Genomic DNA, 19,066 nt, shown 5'->3' on the forward strand with positions numbered 1-19,066 from the left:
AGGTACTTTCCACTACTGCATGCAAGTTAATTTTTTTTCAGAACACACTTCACGTGTATTTCATTAGGTAGGCATGCAAGTTATTCCTAGGCCACTTTTCTCGCATCGCAGCATTCTCATTTCAGGGCCCGGTCGTGGCGGCACATCCAGGCGTTCTTATTCGCTGCTGCCATGCCATTGTCGTTGCCATGTCTTTTTTTTAGGAAAACCATTGCCATGTCGGTGTCGTGCATCGTCCAAGGAACCCCAGGCGGTCTTGGCCTTTTTCTGCATCCACGGACCAAAAGCCTACTGGTCCAGTGGGATAGGATGGGCTGGGCTGCGGCCACTCTAGAAGAGCCGGCGGCTTTGTCCACTGGGCCGTTGGCTTACGCGTGGGGCCTCGCCCACGCTAGGGATGCTCGGGCGAGCTGCTGCAGTGTGGGCCCCATGCGCCTGCCCCCAACCGCTCCGCGTGCCGACGCGTTTAGATGCAAAACTTTTTGGGTTTTGGCTACTGTAGCAGTTTCGTTTGTATTTGGCAATTAGTGTCTAATTATGGACTAATTAGGTTCGAAAGTTTCGTCTCGCGATTTCTCACCCAACTGTGCAATTAGTTTTTTCATCTACATTTAGTACTCCATGCATGTGCCACAAGATTCGATGTGATGGGTACTGCGTAAAATTTTTTGGGAACTAAATAGGCCCTAAGTTGTGACCAAATAAACCGCAACAGCAAGGCCTTGTTTAGTTGGCGATTTTTTTGGGAAACGGTACTGTAGCACTTTCGTTGTTATTTGACAATTAGTGTCTAATCATAGTCTAATTAGGCTTAAAAGATTCGTCTCGTGAATTTCGTCTAAACTGTGTAATTAGTTTTATTTTTATTTATATTTAATGCTTCATGCATGCGTCCAAAGATTCGATGTGACGGAGAATCTTGTAAAATTTTGGGAACTAAACACTACCCAACTTACCACGCGAGAGGTTGGTGCGTGGACTCGAAAAAAAAAACTCCTGGCTTGAAAAGTATTGGCTCGGCTTGGTTTCATTTGGCTCAGCCCAACTCGTTTTGGTTTTGTTTTCTTTAACAAGCCAAGCTATATACACATTATCGTGACCTAGCTGGCTCGTTTCTTTTTTTTACTGATTTTTTCGAACGCCAAAAACTATGGTCTTTGAGTTTCTGTTACTCATTTTCTTTTTTCTCGCGTGTGTGCTACGCTTCCATCGCTGTATTGCTAATGGAACTTTTAGGGTTCCAAAACCATAGTTCTTTTTGTCGTCATATGTTTCTATATTGGTTGTGTGCGATGACAGAGACCACAAGTTTTCCATTTTCTAAAAACATTGTTTCTACATAAGTTGATACTGATGACAATGATTCATGTTCTTGGAGAGAACGCTTGAAACGCTTTCAAAGATGTGCACGTGGAAAGTGGATACTGATGAAAATGACTAATGTTTCTAGTATAGTGCCCATGCTAATGCCACGGCTTCATTCAGAATGTGGCTTCATTTCAAGGATGCTAATGAAAACAACCTAAGGACGTTATTTTTTTTTCATAATATATTGCTTGTGCTAACAGTGCTTGTGTTAATCCTATCAAATTTGAAGTACTTGGCTAATTGTGCTTTATCAAAGCTGTTTTCATAGCACTGAACCGAGCAATGAAAGTTCAATGTTTTGCTAATATGACAAGACATTGCACAAAACTTTTTTGGCATTAGCCAAAAAACAAGCACTATGTTGCTATCTTCACGGCAAAAATTGGCATCAAGAGAGTACATGTAATAATGAGAAAAAATTCTAATGTAGCCAGAGTGGAGCATCTTCAAAGCAATATGACAGCCCGCCCATAGGAGGAGATTGACCACCCCAGTAGGCATTTGACCGCGAGTTCAGGTGTGTGTTCATGTCCTCTGTTCTCTACTTCTTCTCGTAATTAGTGTGGCACTAACGAAGGTCTCACCTCTGTTAAAAAAATCCAACCTTCATAGCTCATACATCCTAGAGTGTTGCATAAGACAAATTACCAGTTCTACTGAAAACATGTGTAGGGTCTCTAGGTGGTGAAAGCATAAATCTACTATCTATTATCCGCTTCTCATGCAAATTGGTCTTTGGGTTTGGCTTGAAAGCAAGACCACCAATGCATACTCCCCTCGCAACTTTTCTTGGCAAGTGAGAATCTTAACCATCAAATGGGGACATCCAAGGTAGGAATCTTATAAGATGGGTCAATTATCAATTGTTGGCACAAAATATCCTGACAAGATGCCAATCTGGCACCTACAAAATGCTTTTTTCCTGATCAATAAAGTATACATTATTTATAGTTAGTAACACAAATAGAAGTTGTGCATAAAGGTGAAACATAGCTGAAATAACCAATATTTCAAAAGTATCCAGTATATGATAACTACATCAGGCAATTTTTTTTGCAGGAATATGGCCACCATATATTTTAATTTATTATCATACCTCATCCATAAGAAGTGCAGCCACCAGCATCCGCGACACCTGAATAAACAAAATAAATTATTAAGGCTTGCAGCCTTGTTCTCTTGAACTTACCAGCCATGGTACAGTATTTTTTCTCTCACAACAAATCAACATCAATCGGCTTATCAGCCGCAGAAACCATCAGCCAAACAACCGGCAAAGTTATTAAAAAGAAAGAAGCAAATAAGGTCTAAGATGCCATTCCAGCAGAGAGATGTTCAGCAGAGAGATGCCAAGCCCACGACAGAGGCCACAAGTTTTCCATTTTCTAAAAAAATCTTTCTACATAAGTTGATACTGATGGCAATGATTCATGTTATTAGAGAGAACACTTGCAACACTTTCAAAGATGTGCATGTGGAAAGTGGATACATAGATGCATATTAGGGGAGAGTATGTATATGTGGTAGCGGTAGCGACGGTGGTGATGGTGGGGTGGGAGATTGCAACCTCTCACATGTAGGAAAAGGAAACACATGAATTTAGAGGGATAGAATCAGAGAAGGATTCAATGGGTACTTGTGGCCCAAGACTACTCTAGACTCGACTTATTGTTTGTTTAATGGTTTCTTTATTATTTGGCCCAAATCAAGAAACAAGAGGCCCATCTCCAACAATTTGTGCAATCTTGCCTAGCGACCCATAATTGTTGTACGCGGCAGCTATCCTATCCTTTGTCCATCCGTGTTGTGTGCTAGTGCGCCACCATTCCTCGCTTCTCTGATCTAACACCTAATTTCCTATTGCCATGTCGTGCCCCAACCCTCTACTTCAATTTCGATGAACGACAACCAATAGGGAAGTTGAGTAGTGAGCAAGAGAACTAACAGGCAGCAGGTTTCCCAACGACGAGCTTGGATAGGGCTACCAAGGTGTCGAAGTATTATTCACCGTCTCCGGGCTTTGGTCGCCGCATAAAGAGCAATTAGGCAAACCAACTTCATTTGGTGGTGAGAATTGTCGCAAACATATTGGCTCAATTCCTTACTAGTGTTTGAGATTCCTTTTGCATATAGAGCAAAATTTGTTGCCTTTGAAGTGGGAAATAGTGAATAGGTTAGCAATTTGGTTCCCAAAAAATCTTTAGATATAATTTATGCAGTTTTGAACTTATTTTAAATTTAAGAAACTATGAGATCTTTTAAATACATGTGGATCATGCTTTTGATTAGAATTGGGTTTGTGAACATGGATTATACCAGTTTTTCAAATATTGTGCATGCATGCCAGATCCTAAATACAAATTACGTCGAATTACATACGGTTGAAATTGGCTAGAACTACCCTAGGTTGTCATTGTAGTTCCACCACTAGGAGGTACGGGAGCCAACAACTGAATTTATGCGAAAAGTTAGAGACTAGGAGGCGCAACCACAAAAATCAAGGGAAAATAGGGGGCGGAGGTAGAAAGATGGCCTGAACCTCGGCATACATGTTCATTAGAAGAATCTCTCACAACTATATATGCAAATGTTAATTTGGAGGCGTGTAATAATAAATAAAAGCTACAAGAATGACAGCATGTAGTAAGCAATGAATGGAAAAAAAGAGCTCGTGTCTTTATAATACTTCAGAGGTAAGAATCATCGCAGTTATAGCATATATTTTTGGGCTTATTGGATACACACCATTGCAATTTTCACGATTTTAAAACACGCCACTACAATTCGCCTAATTGGGCTGGTGCCATTACAATTCTGCTAGAGTTTGAAATACGCCATTGTCTATGCTCCATGCCGTCTTGGACCCACTGTCAGGGCTACAGGAGGCCACCATATTTGCGTATGGACCTTTCTGCCCTCCCGAGAAAGGATAATGTCCCAACGCCGGCTGTTATCTGAAGTGAAGCACTTGGGTTTGCCATTCTCTCATTTTGTTTAGTTTATTTATGAATCAACTTCAGTACATGCAATGCACATTTGGCGCATAGTTCCCAGAACATGCAGTGACATGTCAAGCGCACATGCTACATTCTAGAAATAAAGATGGAAACATGTAATGCACATACGGCACATAGTTCCCAGAACATGCATTTTCATCATTCCAGAAATAAAAATGGAAACATTCCATCGGTCCACATCCATAGTTCTCAAACATTGTACTTAACATCCATACAGAGGACACCATTCTAGTTGCATAGTTCCCAAACACATCAGGTCACTTACAAAGCACATGTTGGTCCGCTTGGACTAGCAAAAGCCATAGATAACACTTCAGGTCACTAAGACCAGCAAATGCACAACAAAACACATCATCTAATCCACGCCGAGCCAGCTGTTGAGGCTTCTCACCACTCTTGCTTCAGGAGCAGTTGCAGCCTTCAGAAGCTTCTTCTTTACAGGAGTCTTCTTCTTCTTTGGTGCTTGCTTGGTTGCACTTGTCTTCTGATTTTTCTTGGGTGCTTGCTTGGTTGCACTTCTCTTCTGCTTTTTTTTTGGTGTCTTGCTCGGTCCTTCATCTTCTTGCCTCACCCTATAAGAGATGGCTATCATTTAGACATTCCTTGCCCATTTACATTCACAAGCAAATCAGGAATAAGAAATGTACCTTTTAAGTGATGCAAGCGTAGCTGCCTCATCAACACCATCATCATCTTCTGTTGGTTCAGCAAGTTTGCAGGTCTTCTCAAAGTGCCCATAGCCTTTGCACCTTTTGCATCTCACTTTCTTTTTGTTTGCCCTTTCTTCCATACTCCCTCTGATCCTGACCACTCTAGGTCTGCCTGCTGCCCTCTTCTGCAGTGGTGGGTGCAGTTTATATCCTAGCTCCACCTCAGGCCAGTCAGCCCTATCAGGCATGGGTGGAACTATATCTGCATATGCTGCTTTGAACCTGGCCACAGAGTAGTATTCATGCACAAAATCCTTGATTTCCAAGCCTCTGTTGGACAAGATCCAAGCAAGTGCATGTCTACAAGGTTTTCCTGTGACCTGCCATTGCCTACAGCCGCAACAATGATTGACTAGGTCCACTGTATGCCTTTTGGTGTTGTTCCAATCATCAAGCAAGGTCACCTCAGCAAAATCCTCATCACTTACTGCAACTTTGATGACCTTCAAGTGTTTGCTAATTAGGTTCAGTTCCTTGATGACACTAGGCAAAATGCCTTCTCCCAATTCTCTACCAACCTTTCTCCTAAGATACCTCTTCTCCATTATCATCTCCCTGAGCCCATCAACTAACTCATGTATGAGCAGCCCTTTCATGTCCCTCACCTGACTGTTGAAGCTCTCTGACACATTGTTTGTCAGATAATCACATTTGCTGTTCTCGGAGAAACCAGCCCTGTACCAGATTCGGTTGTGGTGATCTTGCAAGTACTTGATTGCATCAGGAGCAAATTCATATATCTTCTTCAAGTGCCACTTGAACAGCCCTTCAGTGTAGCTTCTAGCAGCTGGATAGAGATGAGTTGTGAAAACATCTCCTTTGTAATGCTTCATGAAGTTGGAATATAAATGCCTCATGCACTCTCTGTACTCAGCCTCAGGAAACACTGCACCAACTGCTTTCTCTAAGCCCTTACATGCATCAGTACAAATCACTAGTCCTTTTGGGCTCCCAACAGCCCTTCTCAAATGATGCATAAACCACTTCCAGTTGTCCTCATTTTCACAATCAAAAATAGCATAAGCAATGTAGTATAACCAGTTATGTCCATCAACCCCTGTAGCAGATGCTAACTGTCCTGTGTATTTACCATTTAGACTTGATGCATCTACACCAATGAATGGCCTACAACCAGTTATAAACCCATCCACACATGGTTTGAGAGCTACAAATATCCTCTTAAACCTCATTTTCTTGCCTACTTTCTCCACATCTATCTCTACAATGCTACCTGGACATGTTATATCCATCTGAGCTTTCCAATTAAATAGCAATTTGAATGACTCTTCATATTTACCATGAATATGTTGCAGTGCTAGCTGCACACCTGAATAAAGCTTGCTGTACTTGAGCTTTATCCCATAATCTCCCTCAACCTTCTCCTTGGCTACCTTCGGACGCTTGCTTGGATTCTTCTTCAACCATTCTTTCAGTCTATCTGACACCCATTCTTGAGAAGGCATTTTGTTTACAACAAGCTTCGTGGTTGGACAATCGTGTTCAAAAGGTAGGGTCTTAATCTAAACAAAAGACAAGCATGAATAAGTAGTATGCACAACCAAACTGAATTTAATTAAAAAAACAAACTGAATTTAATAACAAGGATACATAATTGTTTATACCTGTATAGTTTTCTGATCATGAATCCTTGAAGCATGAATACGCCAAGGACAGCCAGGGTGCTTACACCTTGCAATATACCTGGTAGGGTCAGTCTTGATGCCAGGAGCAAGCTCAAAACCTTTCTTCACTGCATAGTGCCTCACTGCTTTCCTGAAGGTGATGATGTCAGGAAATAAGGCACCCTTCTCTATTCTTGGGTTCTCAGGATCATGTAAGACCCTTATCTCATCAGGATCTGCATCAGTAACCTCTGCCTCAGCAGGAACAATTTGATTGGCAACATTAGTAGGTGCATTCAAAGATGGCTGTGCAGGTGGAATTGTAATGTACATATGCTCATCATCGACGCCAACATACTCTTCTTCATTATCAAAGATGTCATGCTCTTCTTCGGCAACACATTGGAATTTGTTAGGCATTGTTGGATTAGGCTGTGGTTCTGGATCAGTAGGTTCTGGTGGTTCTGGATCAATAGGTTCTGGTGGTTCTAGATCAATAGGTTCTAGTGGTTCTGGACTAGGCTGCATTCCTAGATCAGGAAGGATAAGGTCTAGTTGTAGTTCAGTATAAGTAGAAGGCTTTAGTAATGGATTTATGTCATCTGGAAGCGCACACAGGGGTTGTTCCCACGAAAACATCCTAAGACAAAACAAAGGATAACAAAATAGTCATGGCTGAATTGGAACACTAAAAATAAGGAACGCAAGAACACTATCTTAGATACTAGCGAGAAAAGTAACATTTGTCCAAAGGAAACTAAAAAAACAGCACCATTTTTTATCATTTTTTAATTCATAAAACTCAAAAGTAAACCATGTACCCCGGCAGTGCTCTTCCAAACATCAGCTTATAAGAGAATCAACTTCAGATTTCGGAATCACTGTTTTTTTTTAACCTGGAATCACTGAATTGACGCAAAGGGAAAGGGAGAATCGCTGCCAAAGCCTGAAGACCATCCCTCGCGTAAAAAATACAGAAGCCAAGCAGCCCCAATTGGTAGATCCGCTCCTGCTTCCCAATCCCCCAACCCGTCAGGCTACTGGACCGCAACCAGCAGCCCCTATTCGACAGACACGGAATCAACCAGCCCGTCCGTGCCTGCACCCGCGCTGCCGCTCGCGTCACTGGCGCGCTCCCCGCCCACACGACCGCTCCAGTCGCCGGCGCGCGCCCCGCCTCCCCGCTCCCCACCGCGTCTGGCCGCCGCTCGCTCGCACGGACGTGGAATCGCGCTGTGCCGTCCCTCGCCGCCAGCCCGCCCGCCCGTGCTTCCACCCGCGTCGCCATCCTCAGCTAGTATGGGTGCTACTTCGAAACAACGTACCTGGTGCCGTCCGTGGCCGAACAATCGGCGACCTCGGGCGCCGCCGCCGTTGTCGCAACGTGCACCATCGCCGCGCTACTGGTCCGCTGCCACAGCCCACTCGACCTTCATGGATTGTGGAGCCCCACTCCTCCGCCGGAGACCAGGTCCGCTGCCGCCGCCGCCGCCGCCGCCAACCGCCTCGCAGTCGATCTCGAGTTCTAGGGTTAGGGATTGGATTGGGGAAGGGAGTGAGGAATGCGGAGTCGGGGACGGCGAACAGAAAGACGCGTCGCGCGTCGGCGGTCGCGGCTTATCCTTTTGCGTGGCATGAAGGGCAAAAGTGGCAATACGAAAATACAACAGCTCATGAAAATTGTAATGGCAAAAGTGGCAAAAGTCAGCCGTAGATAGTGGCGTATTTCAAACTCTTGCGAAATTGTAATGGCACCAGCCCAATTAGACAAATTGTAGTGGCGTGATTCAAAATCGTGAAAATTGCAATGGTGTGTATCCAATAAGCCCTATATTTTTTCCCCTCTTATTGTACATATATTATCCTACCTGCCATTGGACTATTGTCATTGGCTACCTTAAAAACTACAATAATGGCACCGTAGTAAGGAATGAATGGAAAAAGGTATGTCATATCGTTATAATACTTCAGAGATTATAACCATCGTTGTTATAGCATATATTGTTTCATACAATACAATGCATCTATTGTTCTACCTACCATTGGACTGTCGTCATTGGCTATCTCTGGAGTTTATTTTTTGGGTTGTGTGTGATGAACTATTCATTAATTTTCAAGCATTTTTAGTGATCCATGCCATGCTAGAACCAAAACTCATTTCTACAAAGTGGCATCTTTCTTTTGTAACCGTTCCTTTCAAATTTGAGACTTCCATTGATTTCTACGTTCACCAATCTCATATTGCTCTGGTCTTTACAGCTTTACTGTTATTGTTGCGTCCTTACCGTTGACCTCCTTGCTCGGCTGCTCTGCCTATTGGTTGGATACACCACCTCTATTAAGGGCTTAATATGTATCTACACATTTAGCAAAACTTCACCATGTTTTTACGCCGCCACGAATGGTAGACGTGCCGCGCGCGGTGCATCAGGCATGCTAAAGGTGTGGCGCGAGAGCTGTGAACAGTGAGCAGCGAACCAAACAGACGCTAAATACGTGGAGCATCTAAATATATATACATGTACTGTAGTATTTTGTAGGGCTCTCATCAACACTGCAAGCCTAGACCACAGCTAAATAAAAAATGGGCAGAACTTTTATCCGGCACTATACCGCGTGTTTCTTGAGCTCAGCTCAAGCCTAGCCCATCCGTCCTTTCCCTTTTCTTTTCCCCTGACACCGCCGAATTTCCTTTCTTTAAGGCGGACAGAGTTGTAGTTGCAGCTTCGACGGAAGAACACATCAATGGCGGTTTCATGATCCTTGATTCGCTTCGTCTACCGCCGTCAGAGTCATCACCCACTACAGTATTCCTCCCCTTAAACCCCTGCACCATTCTCCTCCCTCCCGACGCCGACCCGCGGATTCTGCTTCCTCCCCTCCCCTTTTATCGCCCGCCTCGACGGCGACCTGCCCCGCTCTTGCTTCGCTGTGGAGACCGGTAATTTCTCTTTTCTCTCGATCAGTGCGGCATTGCAGTTAGCCCCTGCCCTTTTCTTCTCCCGTTCACCCCCGCCGCCTCCCTACGCCAGGTGCCCAGGTGTAGCTTCGTCGGTCCCTTCGCCAGGTCTTCCTCGGCCCTTCGCCGGCGGCCGAAGAGCGCCTAGGTATGCGCGCCCCTCCTCCTCCCTTCCTTCCTGCTGTGCGAAACCAGGCACCCGAACCGTAACCTGAACTATTTGGGTATGTGTATTCGGATCTGATCTAATTACAAGTGTATGTTTTTTTTTTTTTTTTTTTTTTTTTTTTTTTTTTTTTTTGCAAAAATTATTGGGTATGCATGTGTACACCCATGTCTTTCACTGGTCTGCCCCTGATTCATCTGGACTTCTAGGATATGTAGAGTGATTACTTCAGCTTTGAGATGCCTAATTTTATAACTGCTTTATCATTTAAATCCTTTGCAAAGAAGGGAAGTGGAGTAATGCAGTGGCAAAGTTTGGTGTGAAGGGGAAATCTTTATCTAGAGATGCTAGAACTTGAAATGAGCTCAACAAAACAACAACTCTTATAAGATGCATAGTTCTGGGAACCGCAGTGGCTTGGTAAAGTATATCATGCCTATTTCACGTAGTTGGTTATACCGTTATAGTGTATCTGGTGTCTGGTTGTAATATTTGTTTGTATGCTTGTTGTCCTAGTTGTAGATGGTCATAATACCATGTCTAGAATGTTTTTTTTCTTGTTTTGGACTTAACTTTAAATGCTAACTTTTGGTTAACAGAACTTTCTTTCTTTTTTTTTTAAAAAAAACTGTTACTACATTTTTTCTTCTCAGGATTCAAGATGGGGACTCATTGTAGGAATTATTCAGACGATGAATTTTCAGTTGCTGGCGAGAAGCCTGAAGTAGAATTCATGGACTTCCAGAATGATGACACTTTTCAGGATTATTCATCTGAAGATGCCCCTGTGCTTGTCTCAGCTCCTTTCCCTTTCGAGGATGGAAAACCAAAATCTGTACTTGTTGGAGAAACATCGGCTGATACCATTCAGATTGAGAATACCTCTCCTGAATCTGTAAATTTGTGGAGTGTAAGAATTTTCTCTTCGAACCCAGAAGACAGCTATGTGTTATCAATGATGAGACCCCCGTCAAATGATGCTAATGAGGAGGAAAAGCAGGCTTTTCTTGCTTTGACATCCGTGGAAGACCGTACACTTCTGCCTGGACAAACCCTTACAGTTTGGCTGTCTTGTACGCCAAAAGATATTGGTTTGCATACATCAATCGTGCATGTTGATATCGGTGATGAGAAGATTGAGCGTGTGGCTTTTCTTTTGGCAGATGACAATGTCTCCAAGGCCTTATTTTCTGATAAGCCTTATTCCAGGAGACGTGGTCAAGTTAAGAAATTTGAGCCTTCACCATATGTGCCAGGTTGCCGTCCAACTCAGCAGCACACTCAAGGATTCAAACATAAGCTTCGTCAGTATGCAATACCTGCACACATCCGCGAGCTTATTGAAAGTAAACAGAAACCTGATGTCCTATATGATGAGTTGAGCATGATGAACTATGCAGAATTTTTTAGCGCTCTTATAGTCATGGAAGAACTCAATATGGAGGTATTTTCAACACCTGTCTCCTTAAATTTTAAGCTCTGTCCTGGTTTGCTAACTTGCCTTTTTGCAGGAGGAGATGAGAACATATGACATGGAGGGTATCTTAATGAGACGGAGGGGTATGAACTTTTTGTCCCTTGAGGTCCCTGGTTTGGCAGAAAAAAGGCCATCACTAGTCCAAGGAGACTTCATAGTTGCTAGATATGCTGGGAATGATGCTCGGCCTTACCAAGTTAGTTCCCTTCCCTTGACAATTGTATATTTTTTGGCGCATTTTTAAAGGTTGAATATAGGTTCATATGCTCTCAGTGAATAATGATATGTCGGTTTGTCTCCAGGGTTTCATTCATAAGGTTGAAGCTGATGAGATATTTTTACAATTTGACCATCAGTTCCACATGAATCACCGTGACAGAAACCAGTACCACGTCAGCTTCACATATAACAGAGTGAGCATGAGAAGGCTTTACAAATCGATTGATGATGCAAAACATTTGGGACCTGGCATTTTGTTTCCCCGCCAATCACCTTATAGAGTTTTGAAAAGGTGGCCATTTAAGCCTCTGAATCCACATATAAATACTGAGCAAGCTGATGCTGTTGCAATGATACTTGCCTGCAGAGGAGCTCCACCATATGTGGTATATGGACCTCCAGGAACTGGCAAGACCATGACCATTGTAGAGGCCATTTTGCAGCTTTATACGGGCAAGAAGAGGGCAAATATTCTCATTTGTGCTGCTTCCAATACTGCAGCTGATCATGTACTGGAAAAGCTCCTTCAAGCTAGCTATCTGATCCGTCCAAGTGATATCTTTAGGCTAAATGCTCAGAGCCGTCAATACGAGGATGTCAATACTGATTTTATCAAGTTTTGCTTCTTTCAAGATCGGGTGTTCAAGTGCCCTCCGTTAAAAGCATTGGTGCAGTACAGGATAGTTATATCGACCTATACGAGTTCATATCTGCTGCAGGCTGAGGGCATTCGCCAAGGGCATTTCACACACATTTTCTTGGATGAGGCTGGTCAAGCCTCTGAACCAGAGGCGATGGTTCCTTTGTCAGGGTTGTGTGGAAGAGACACTGTGGTTGTGTTAGCTGGAGATCCAAAGCAATTAGGGCCAGTGGTTTATTGTAAGCAAGCGGAGAAGGATGGTCTGGGGAGATCATATCTGGAAAGGCTGCTTACTGACTTCGAGCAGTACCAAACAGGGAATTCTAATTATGTGACCAAGCTGGTGAGGAATTATCGGTGCCATCCTGCAATCCTAGAGCTACCATCAGAGCTTTTCTATGAGGGTGAATTGATTGCCTGTAAAGAAGGAGAACCATCTGCTTATGATTGCATTGGCCTTCCTAACAAGTCCTTCCCTGTTCTTTTTGTCGGAATTCAAGGATGCGATGAGAGGGAAGGCACCAATCCATCATGGTTCAACAGGATTGAAGTTAGTAAAGTAGTATCTATCATCAGGAACCTGACAAGGGGTGGGGATGTTCATGAATCTGATATAGGAGTAATCACTCCATATCGTCAGCAAGTTGCCAAGATAAAGAAAGCCCTAGAGGCATTAGAAATACCGGACTTGAAAGTCGGAAGCGTCGAACAATTCCAGGGCCAAGAGAGGGAAGTGATAATCATCTCCACAGTCAGGTCGACTGTAAAGCATAACGAGTTTGACAAATTTTTTAACCTGGGATTCTTGAGCAACCACAAAAGGTTCAATGTTGCTATCACTCGCGCAAAGTCATTGCTCATCATCATCGGAAACCCTTACATTATCACCAAGGTAGTCTCTCTTTCATTCATTATATCTCTAGGCTCTAGTCCATATCATGCACTGTTATGTATTCATTGTCAAACTAACTACTGTAACTTCAGGACCGTCACTGGGACAGGCTTCTGCGATACTGCGCTGACAATGACTCTTATCAAGGATGCCCCCTTCCACCACCAGAATCTCATTCTTATTCAGACGATACCAGATTCTTCTCCAAGTATGATGAAGACCAAGGTGGACCTTCTGGGCAGGACTACAACCAAGAAGCTGCCTACTGCAACTACAACCAAGAACCGTCTGACTTCGGTTTGAGGCATGACACTGGTGCTCAACCTGCTTCTGAGAATCAAGAGTTATGGTCTGAGGAGTTGCCTGAAGATGATAACCAGCCATTCAGCAACCCCCAAGCAGATCTTGAGGAGATGCCGAAGCAGGATGTCGAGGAAGGGGCTGCACAGGGAGATGTGCAGGCCGACCAGTTATCGACCAATGACAATCAGCTCCAGGGTGCATACACGGAGAAGTACACCTTCCCTCCTGGTTGGTGCGACGTTTCGAGCATCCCAGCAACAGGCTGGGGTGACTGATCAGACCTGCAATCGCCCTTGGTAGTAGGGGGCCATTGGCAGAATAATTGAGGCTGGTGACCTTGTGAAGCCAGCACCCTCGGTATCCCTTCTTTTCATCAAGCCTTCATTCAGCTCACTGCTGGACAATTGTTGTAGCGAGTGAACTGCGTCTATGTGTTTAGGCCATCGTGTGCCTGATGCTGGCAACATGAGACGTGCAATATGGTGTGGTTGATTTGCGGGTGTCATTGAACGCGTGTGCTCATGGTTTTAATGCACTGCAGTAGCCTGTTTGGTGTCGGTGTGGCTGCCATGCCGGAGTAGGGTTGTCAGGCTTAAAATCTTCATTGTTCTGTTTCGTCAGGAAGTTTAGAAGAAGGCACTCAACTGGAGTCAACAACTCGTGTAACTTGTTGCCGACTTTACTTGGCCGAGAGAAGCTGTCCATCCTTCATCCAAAGACCCATTTTTTTAGTTATAATTCATGTTCTCATTTCAGTTTGAGTTGGGTCGTTTAGCTAAGTTATGAGTCAGAGCTTTAGCCTTTGCAGGTTCAGGTTTAGTTTGTTGCTTCCTTTTCTAGTTCTGCTCTTTTCCTGGCTTCTATCAAACTCATGTATTTCTGTTATGCTATAATGGAAATGGGATATTCTCGTGTGAAAAAAAAGCTGTGATAGAACAAACTCCATAAGATGCAGCCTATATTTATAAATGCTTGAAGGGGAATTCTGAATCGGCATATCTGGCATTACCTTATATTACTAAAAAATACCTTATATTGCCAAAAAAAATTCCTTATAACTTCCTTCGGTTCATTTGTATATCTTGGGCCTGTTTGGATACGATTATAAGCCGATTATCGGTGGCTGGCCCTATTATTGGTGGCTGGCCGCGAGAATCACGAAGAATCGCGTCAGAGCTGATTATCGTCTCGTGACTCAACAACTGCGACTTTTGACGGGAGCTCGATTTTAGATCGTATCCAAACAGGGCCCACGTGACAGCGATGCCGCGGGTCACGATGCGTCTGCGACGAGCAAGGCCCAATCCATGTTTCGTTGGGCCCAGAATTTTCTCAGCCTACCCATCTTCTTGGCCTGCCCATTGCTAAAAAAAAATCCTCTTGGCCTTCCCACAACTTTCTCAGCCTACTCATCATCTTGCCCCGGTGTCCTCTTCACACAAGAAGTCCTATCTTGTCCTAATTAGGTGCACTCAGAGGAAATTGTTACTTTTTCTTTCTCGCTGGGCACGTATCTCATCGCGACAAGAGGATATATGTATATGACAAGTTGGTGTCGAGTTTTGAACCATCAATTTCACTCGTAGGTTCCAAATGTGATCGACAGTGATGATTGGTTACAAACAAAATAGAGTTTAACTGAAGTAATTCACGGGGAAGTAGCCGGACAAGTCCATGTGGCGGCCACGTGGGAGGATCGGAGCGCAATCAATATCTGCTAAAACTTGGCCTCCAGTCACTGGGGCTGGGTTCTGACGGAGGACGTGCAACAAACACTCGCACAGAACATAATTGAGGCTGAGCCTGCTTGCCGATCCTAGTCTCCAGACAGTTTCATAACGCCAAGAGACTATGTCAGCTTATCAAGCATTGTCTCGTTATTAGTGGTATATGGCCGTATGGGCCTCCAGAGCTCAGACATGGGGTCTTCAGCAATAACTGCTGCAAACTTTCATGCTTCAGCACCCGGTAGTTTGAAGCTCCTGTGTTCTTTCTTTCTCACATCCATTTCTGCAATTTTTCGCTATTTGGATAAGAATGTGCAATATGAAGCGCTGATCTGAATTGGTGTGTGCTGAATGAATGCCCTGAATTTCTACTTGTTAGGACATGATAAGCTTTGTTTGAAAAACTGTTGGGCATAAGCCCAATGCATTGTGTTGGGCTACCACCACCACACGATCGAGGAAGAGACAGGGGGAGAACTGTATGCAGAGAAGAGGAGTCATTGAGTCACTAGGTTTGCATCGGTCCGTGCGTTTCATTGTACTTGTTCGTGGTACAACTGCTTCTTGATCCCAGGACAAGAAGCCATGGTTGTACACATGCGACAGCTGGTGCTCCCATTTCCCCCGTTCATGGGCCAAATACCCCAGCTGTACAAATGTACCACCAACCATTGCAGCTCATGAATGAGTAGCCCAGTACAGGCTTGCATCTTGTCATATATATACACTTGAAACTACTAGGCCAAATGGCATATACGTATATGTGTGATGTGTATGGGTTAGGTCACACGGTCCAAGCACTTGCTTAGCCTTAGCACGGACGGTAGGGTGACTAGGGTCCTACTCCTACACCAACGGCGAGCAAGAGCATGCAATTGAGGCACTTGGGGTTGAGCTGGTCTGGCCTCTCTGTGTGTTGTTGCTGCTGCTGCAGGTCCAAGACGAACTGAAGCTGTCCAAGAACAGGTGTATGTGGCATCAGTTCACTGAGGAACTGCCTTTTGTGTTGATGACAAACTAAAATCAAATCACGGCCGGGGTGCCGTCATTGTTATCATGAGTCGACCACGTAACAACCGATCCGACAAAGCCAGGTGTGTCGTATCATGAACAGTGACTGAAACCTAGCACAAGTTAGCGACGAAAAGATTCTGCCGGGTGGTGGTCCTAGGTCGACAGTAACTAAACTGGTGTATGTATAAGATTTTGGCTAAAAGTTTATGGAGATCGCAGAGAAAAATAATCGCCGAGATAAGAATATAAGATCCTTGGTGATTCTGTGTCTTCCTAACTTTTAGGTGCTAGAGTATCTTGTACAAGTTCGAAATATTCCTAGCATGCATATTTCGCACTCTTCTTTATCTGCCAGGTCCTCCTGAACCTGAATCATTCAGAAGAAGCAACATTGCTACCTGTCAAGCTCATAGAGTGCATTGTGCATCAGACTGAAAGTCCTGTACTCCTGCAAGGACCAAGGATATCAGTAAATGGCCTAAACATGCAGCGACATTTTTTTCAGATGCCAAACGAAGGCAAGGCAAGCCAAGACTAGGTGTATGTGATCCAGAGAGACCAGAGCATGCATAATGATGGCACCTTCACTGAGCTCGCATCATCTGAAACAGGAGAGATGGCAAGCATTTTGTCTGACGCGTCACGGTAAAATTAAGCCCCTGTGGAATAATCAACGCAAGGTTGCAGACGAACACCACCACCTGGCTCCTCACTGTCTTATTACAGTTACAGCAGCCAGCATCTGCAATCTGCATGCAGTAGCAGTAGCAGTAGTGTAGTGTAGTGTCATCTTCTTCCCCAGAGCTAGAGCGTCCTCAGCCGCCTTAAATACAGCACCCCGTAGTCCTCTCCTCCTCGCACCGCACACACTGACCAACAGCTAGCTCCACCTCAGCGGCACTGCACCTGCACCTCCCCCGCCAGCCGCCAGCCGCCAGTCAGCATGGAGGTGGTGGTAGAGTGCGCCAAGTGCGAGTGCTGCGGCCTGGTAGAGGACTGCACCCGGGACTACATCCTGGGCGTGCGCGCGGCCTTCGGCGGGCGGTGGCTCTGCGGCCTCTGCTCGGAGGCGGTGCGGGACGAGGCGGCCAGGGGCACGGCGAGAGGCGCAGCCGCCGCGGCGGCGGGGCTGGAGGAGGCGCTCCGGGACCACATGGCCTTCTGCGGCAAGTGCAGGCGGAGCCCCGCGTTCCAGGTCGCCGACGGCATGCGCCAGATGCTGCGCAGGTGCTCCAAGTGAGACGGCGCTGGCGGCACGCCCGCCGCATCGTCGTCGTCCCGCGTTGGCGTTGCACGGCGAAAATCGGCAGTGCGACCCGCGTCGTCTAGCGAGCCTTGGACAAGACAAGACAAAACAAGGCGAACACGCCGGCCATTGCCCATTGCTGTGTCGTCTCTGTGCAGTGAGCTGCTGGCGACATTATGTTATGTGCAAGGAATTGGCACGGCAGTCGGCAGTATTAGGGCGTTTAATTAATTTGGTGATCTCTGAAAATCCAGGGACTCGTAGGTGTCATTAGAAAGCCTGGTTGTGCATTCTGCTTCAGGCTACAGCTGTTTTGTTTCGTCAATAAGGAAACTACGTGTATGGTCTGCACGGCAGGCGAAAATAGCACGTAGTACAATTTCATTTCATTCCTACATATTCGGTGTGTCCTGCACCCATGCTCTGCTTATTTCTTTCACTGACATAAATTAATAATATTGTTATGAGTTTATACAAATGAATAATATTCAAATCCATAAATTCAAATGCGTTAATTCAAATTCAAATATGAATTTAAACAACATGTTCATCGCAACATTAAATCCACTAGCCTCAATACCTTCACCCATTGCACCAATTGATTCCCAAAGCTATTGTTGAACGCCACCATCCGTTAAGCTACAAGTTAAGCCATCATTATCACCACATACGCATTTGCATCTGACTAAAGTGTTGATGCCATAAAACATGATCTTATATTCTTGCTCCCACATCAACCGCCGCTCTTTAATGTCAGCTTGCGTTGCTCCGTCACCACCTTGCGGTGAGACCTTGTGCTCCTGCATAATCTTCCTCGCTTTCCATCTGTCTTCATTCAATTTTTCTTTTTTAATGAGGTTTTGAATGATAAACAAATTGTCAAACAAATAAAGATATTGAAACTTGGTTCACCTCTTGGAGGCATTGTTCAGGAACCAAAGGTAGGGCTGCCGAGGAGGGGCGAGGGGTGGAGGAGGGCACGGTGGCAGATCAGGGCGGGGCAGGTGGAAGATGGTGGAGGCGACCAATGAGGGCATGGCAACGGTGGATGCGGCGCTCGGTTAGGAAGGCAAGCCGACAGCGATGGCGTGCAAGTAGCGGAGGCGGTCTGAAAAGGGCGCGCAGGCGGTGGAGGCAACTAGGGGAGGGTGCACTAGTCATACAACTAACGGGGAGGGAGGACCCAGGCAGGAGGGCAGTTGGGGACTAAGGGGTAGTTCTAGCCGACAGGGACAAAAGGAGGCGGTGGCAGAGTAGCTCAAGCACGACATGTGCGGGATCTTGGATAGGAGTGGGAGGGCAAACAGTACCAAAAAAGTAGAGGCCTTTGAGAAACCCCTTAGGAACAACAACAAAAATCCAGTAAGAACGGTCCCCATATGGTAATCGTGGGCACCTGTCGTGGATTCACATATGCGTCTATGGACATACAACCAATGATTAAGAGAGCTATAGTTTTCCTTCCAGCAACTACAGCTCAATGGAAACCATCCCTATTGATTCACACATGTGTTTATGCACCAAACCCATATATTAGATGCATGCGCATGGACACATGTTGTGAATATGTGGTAGATGACCAAGACTACTTAATGGAATCTGTCCCTATCTATTTTTTTCCTCGGGAACGAGGGATGAGGGAAGATTTTTAGAGCCTATACTTTTAGGGCCTTGAGTAGGTAACAGTGGGATTTCCCCCTCACCTC

General features: G+C 45.0%; 3 protein-coding genes across 3 annotated transcripts; 2 read left to right on the plus strand and 1 right to left on the minus strand.

The window, feature by feature from the left end:
- Positions 1 to 4,579: 4,579 nt before the first annotated feature.
- On the minus strand, positions 4,580 to 6,979 carry LOC136540625 (uncharacterized). The gene is made up of 3 exons (XM_066532623.1): positions 6,718 to 6,979; positions 5,033 to 6,615; positions 4,580 to 4,957 (listed from the first exon to the last, which is right to left on the minus strand). The coding sequence occupies exons 2-3, from the start codon at positions 6,556 to 6,558 to the stop codon at positions 4,741 to 4,743; spliced, it is 1,743 nt and encodes a 580-aa protein (XP_066388720.1). The 5' UTR covers positions 6,559 to 6,615; positions 6,718 to 6,979; the 3' UTR covers positions 4,580 to 4,740.
- A 2,366-nt stretch (positions 6,980 to 9,345) lies between these two features.
- Positions 9,346 to 14,321, plus strand: LOC136540626 (probable RNA helicase SDE3). Its single transcript, XM_066532624.1, has 6 exons — positions 9,346 to 9,658; positions 9,750 to 9,824; positions 10,496 to 11,286; positions 11,354 to 11,515; positions 11,622 to 13,070; positions 13,163 to 14,321. The coding sequence occupies exons 3-6, from the start codon at positions 10,504 to 10,506 to the stop codon at positions 13,646 to 13,648; spliced, it is 2,880 nt and encodes a 959-aa protein (XP_066388721.1). The 5' UTR covers positions 9,346 to 9,658; positions 9,750 to 9,824; positions 10,496 to 10,503; the 3' UTR covers positions 13,649 to 14,321.
- A 2,531-nt stretch (positions 14,322 to 16,852) lies between these two features.
- On the plus strand, positions 16,853 to 17,673 carry LOC136540627 (uncharacterized). The gene has a single exon (XM_066532625.1). It carries the CDS (start codon positions 17,058 to 17,060, stop codon positions 17,352 to 17,354), a length of 297 nt encoding a protein of 98 aa, XP_066388722.1. The 5' UTR covers positions 16,853 to 17,057; the 3' UTR covers positions 17,355 to 17,673.
- Positions 17,674 to 19,066: the final 1,393 nt, after the last annotated feature.

The sequence above is a fragment of the Miscanthus floridulus genome, chromosome 2 (genome assembly GCF_019320115.1).
Source record: "Miscanthus floridulus cultivar M001 chromosome 2, ASM1932011v1, whole genome shotgun sequence".
In the NCBI taxonomy this organism is placed as follows: domain Eukaryota; kingdom Viridiplantae; phylum Streptophyta; class Magnoliopsida; order Poales; family Poaceae; genus Miscanthus; species Miscanthus floridulus.

Coding starts and splice junctions, on each gene's coding strand:
- LOC136540625 (XM_066532623.1), bottom strand. CDS start 6,558: ATGCCTTCTCAAGAATGGGTGTCAGATAGACTGAAAGAATGGTTGAAG. Junction 4,958..5,032: donor ACGCTTGCATCACTTAAAAG/GTACATTTCTTA, acceptor CATCTCTTATAG/GGTGAGGCAAGAAGATGAAG.
- LOC136540626 (XM_066532624.1), top strand. CDS start 10,504: ATGGGGACTCATTGTAGGAATTATTCAGACGATGAATTTTCAGTTGCT. Junction 11,516..11,621: donor ATGATGCTCGGCCTTACCAA/GTTAGTTCCCTT, acceptor GTTTGTCTCCAG/GGTTTCATTCATAAGGTTGA. Junction 13,071..13,162: donor ACCCTTACATTATCACCAAG/GTAGTCTCTCTT, acceptor CTGTAACTTCAG/GACCGTCACTGGGACAGGCT.
- LOC136540627 (XM_066532625.1), top strand. CDS start 17,058: ATGGAGGTGGTGGTAGAGTGCGCCAAGTGCGAGTGCTGCGGCCTGGTA.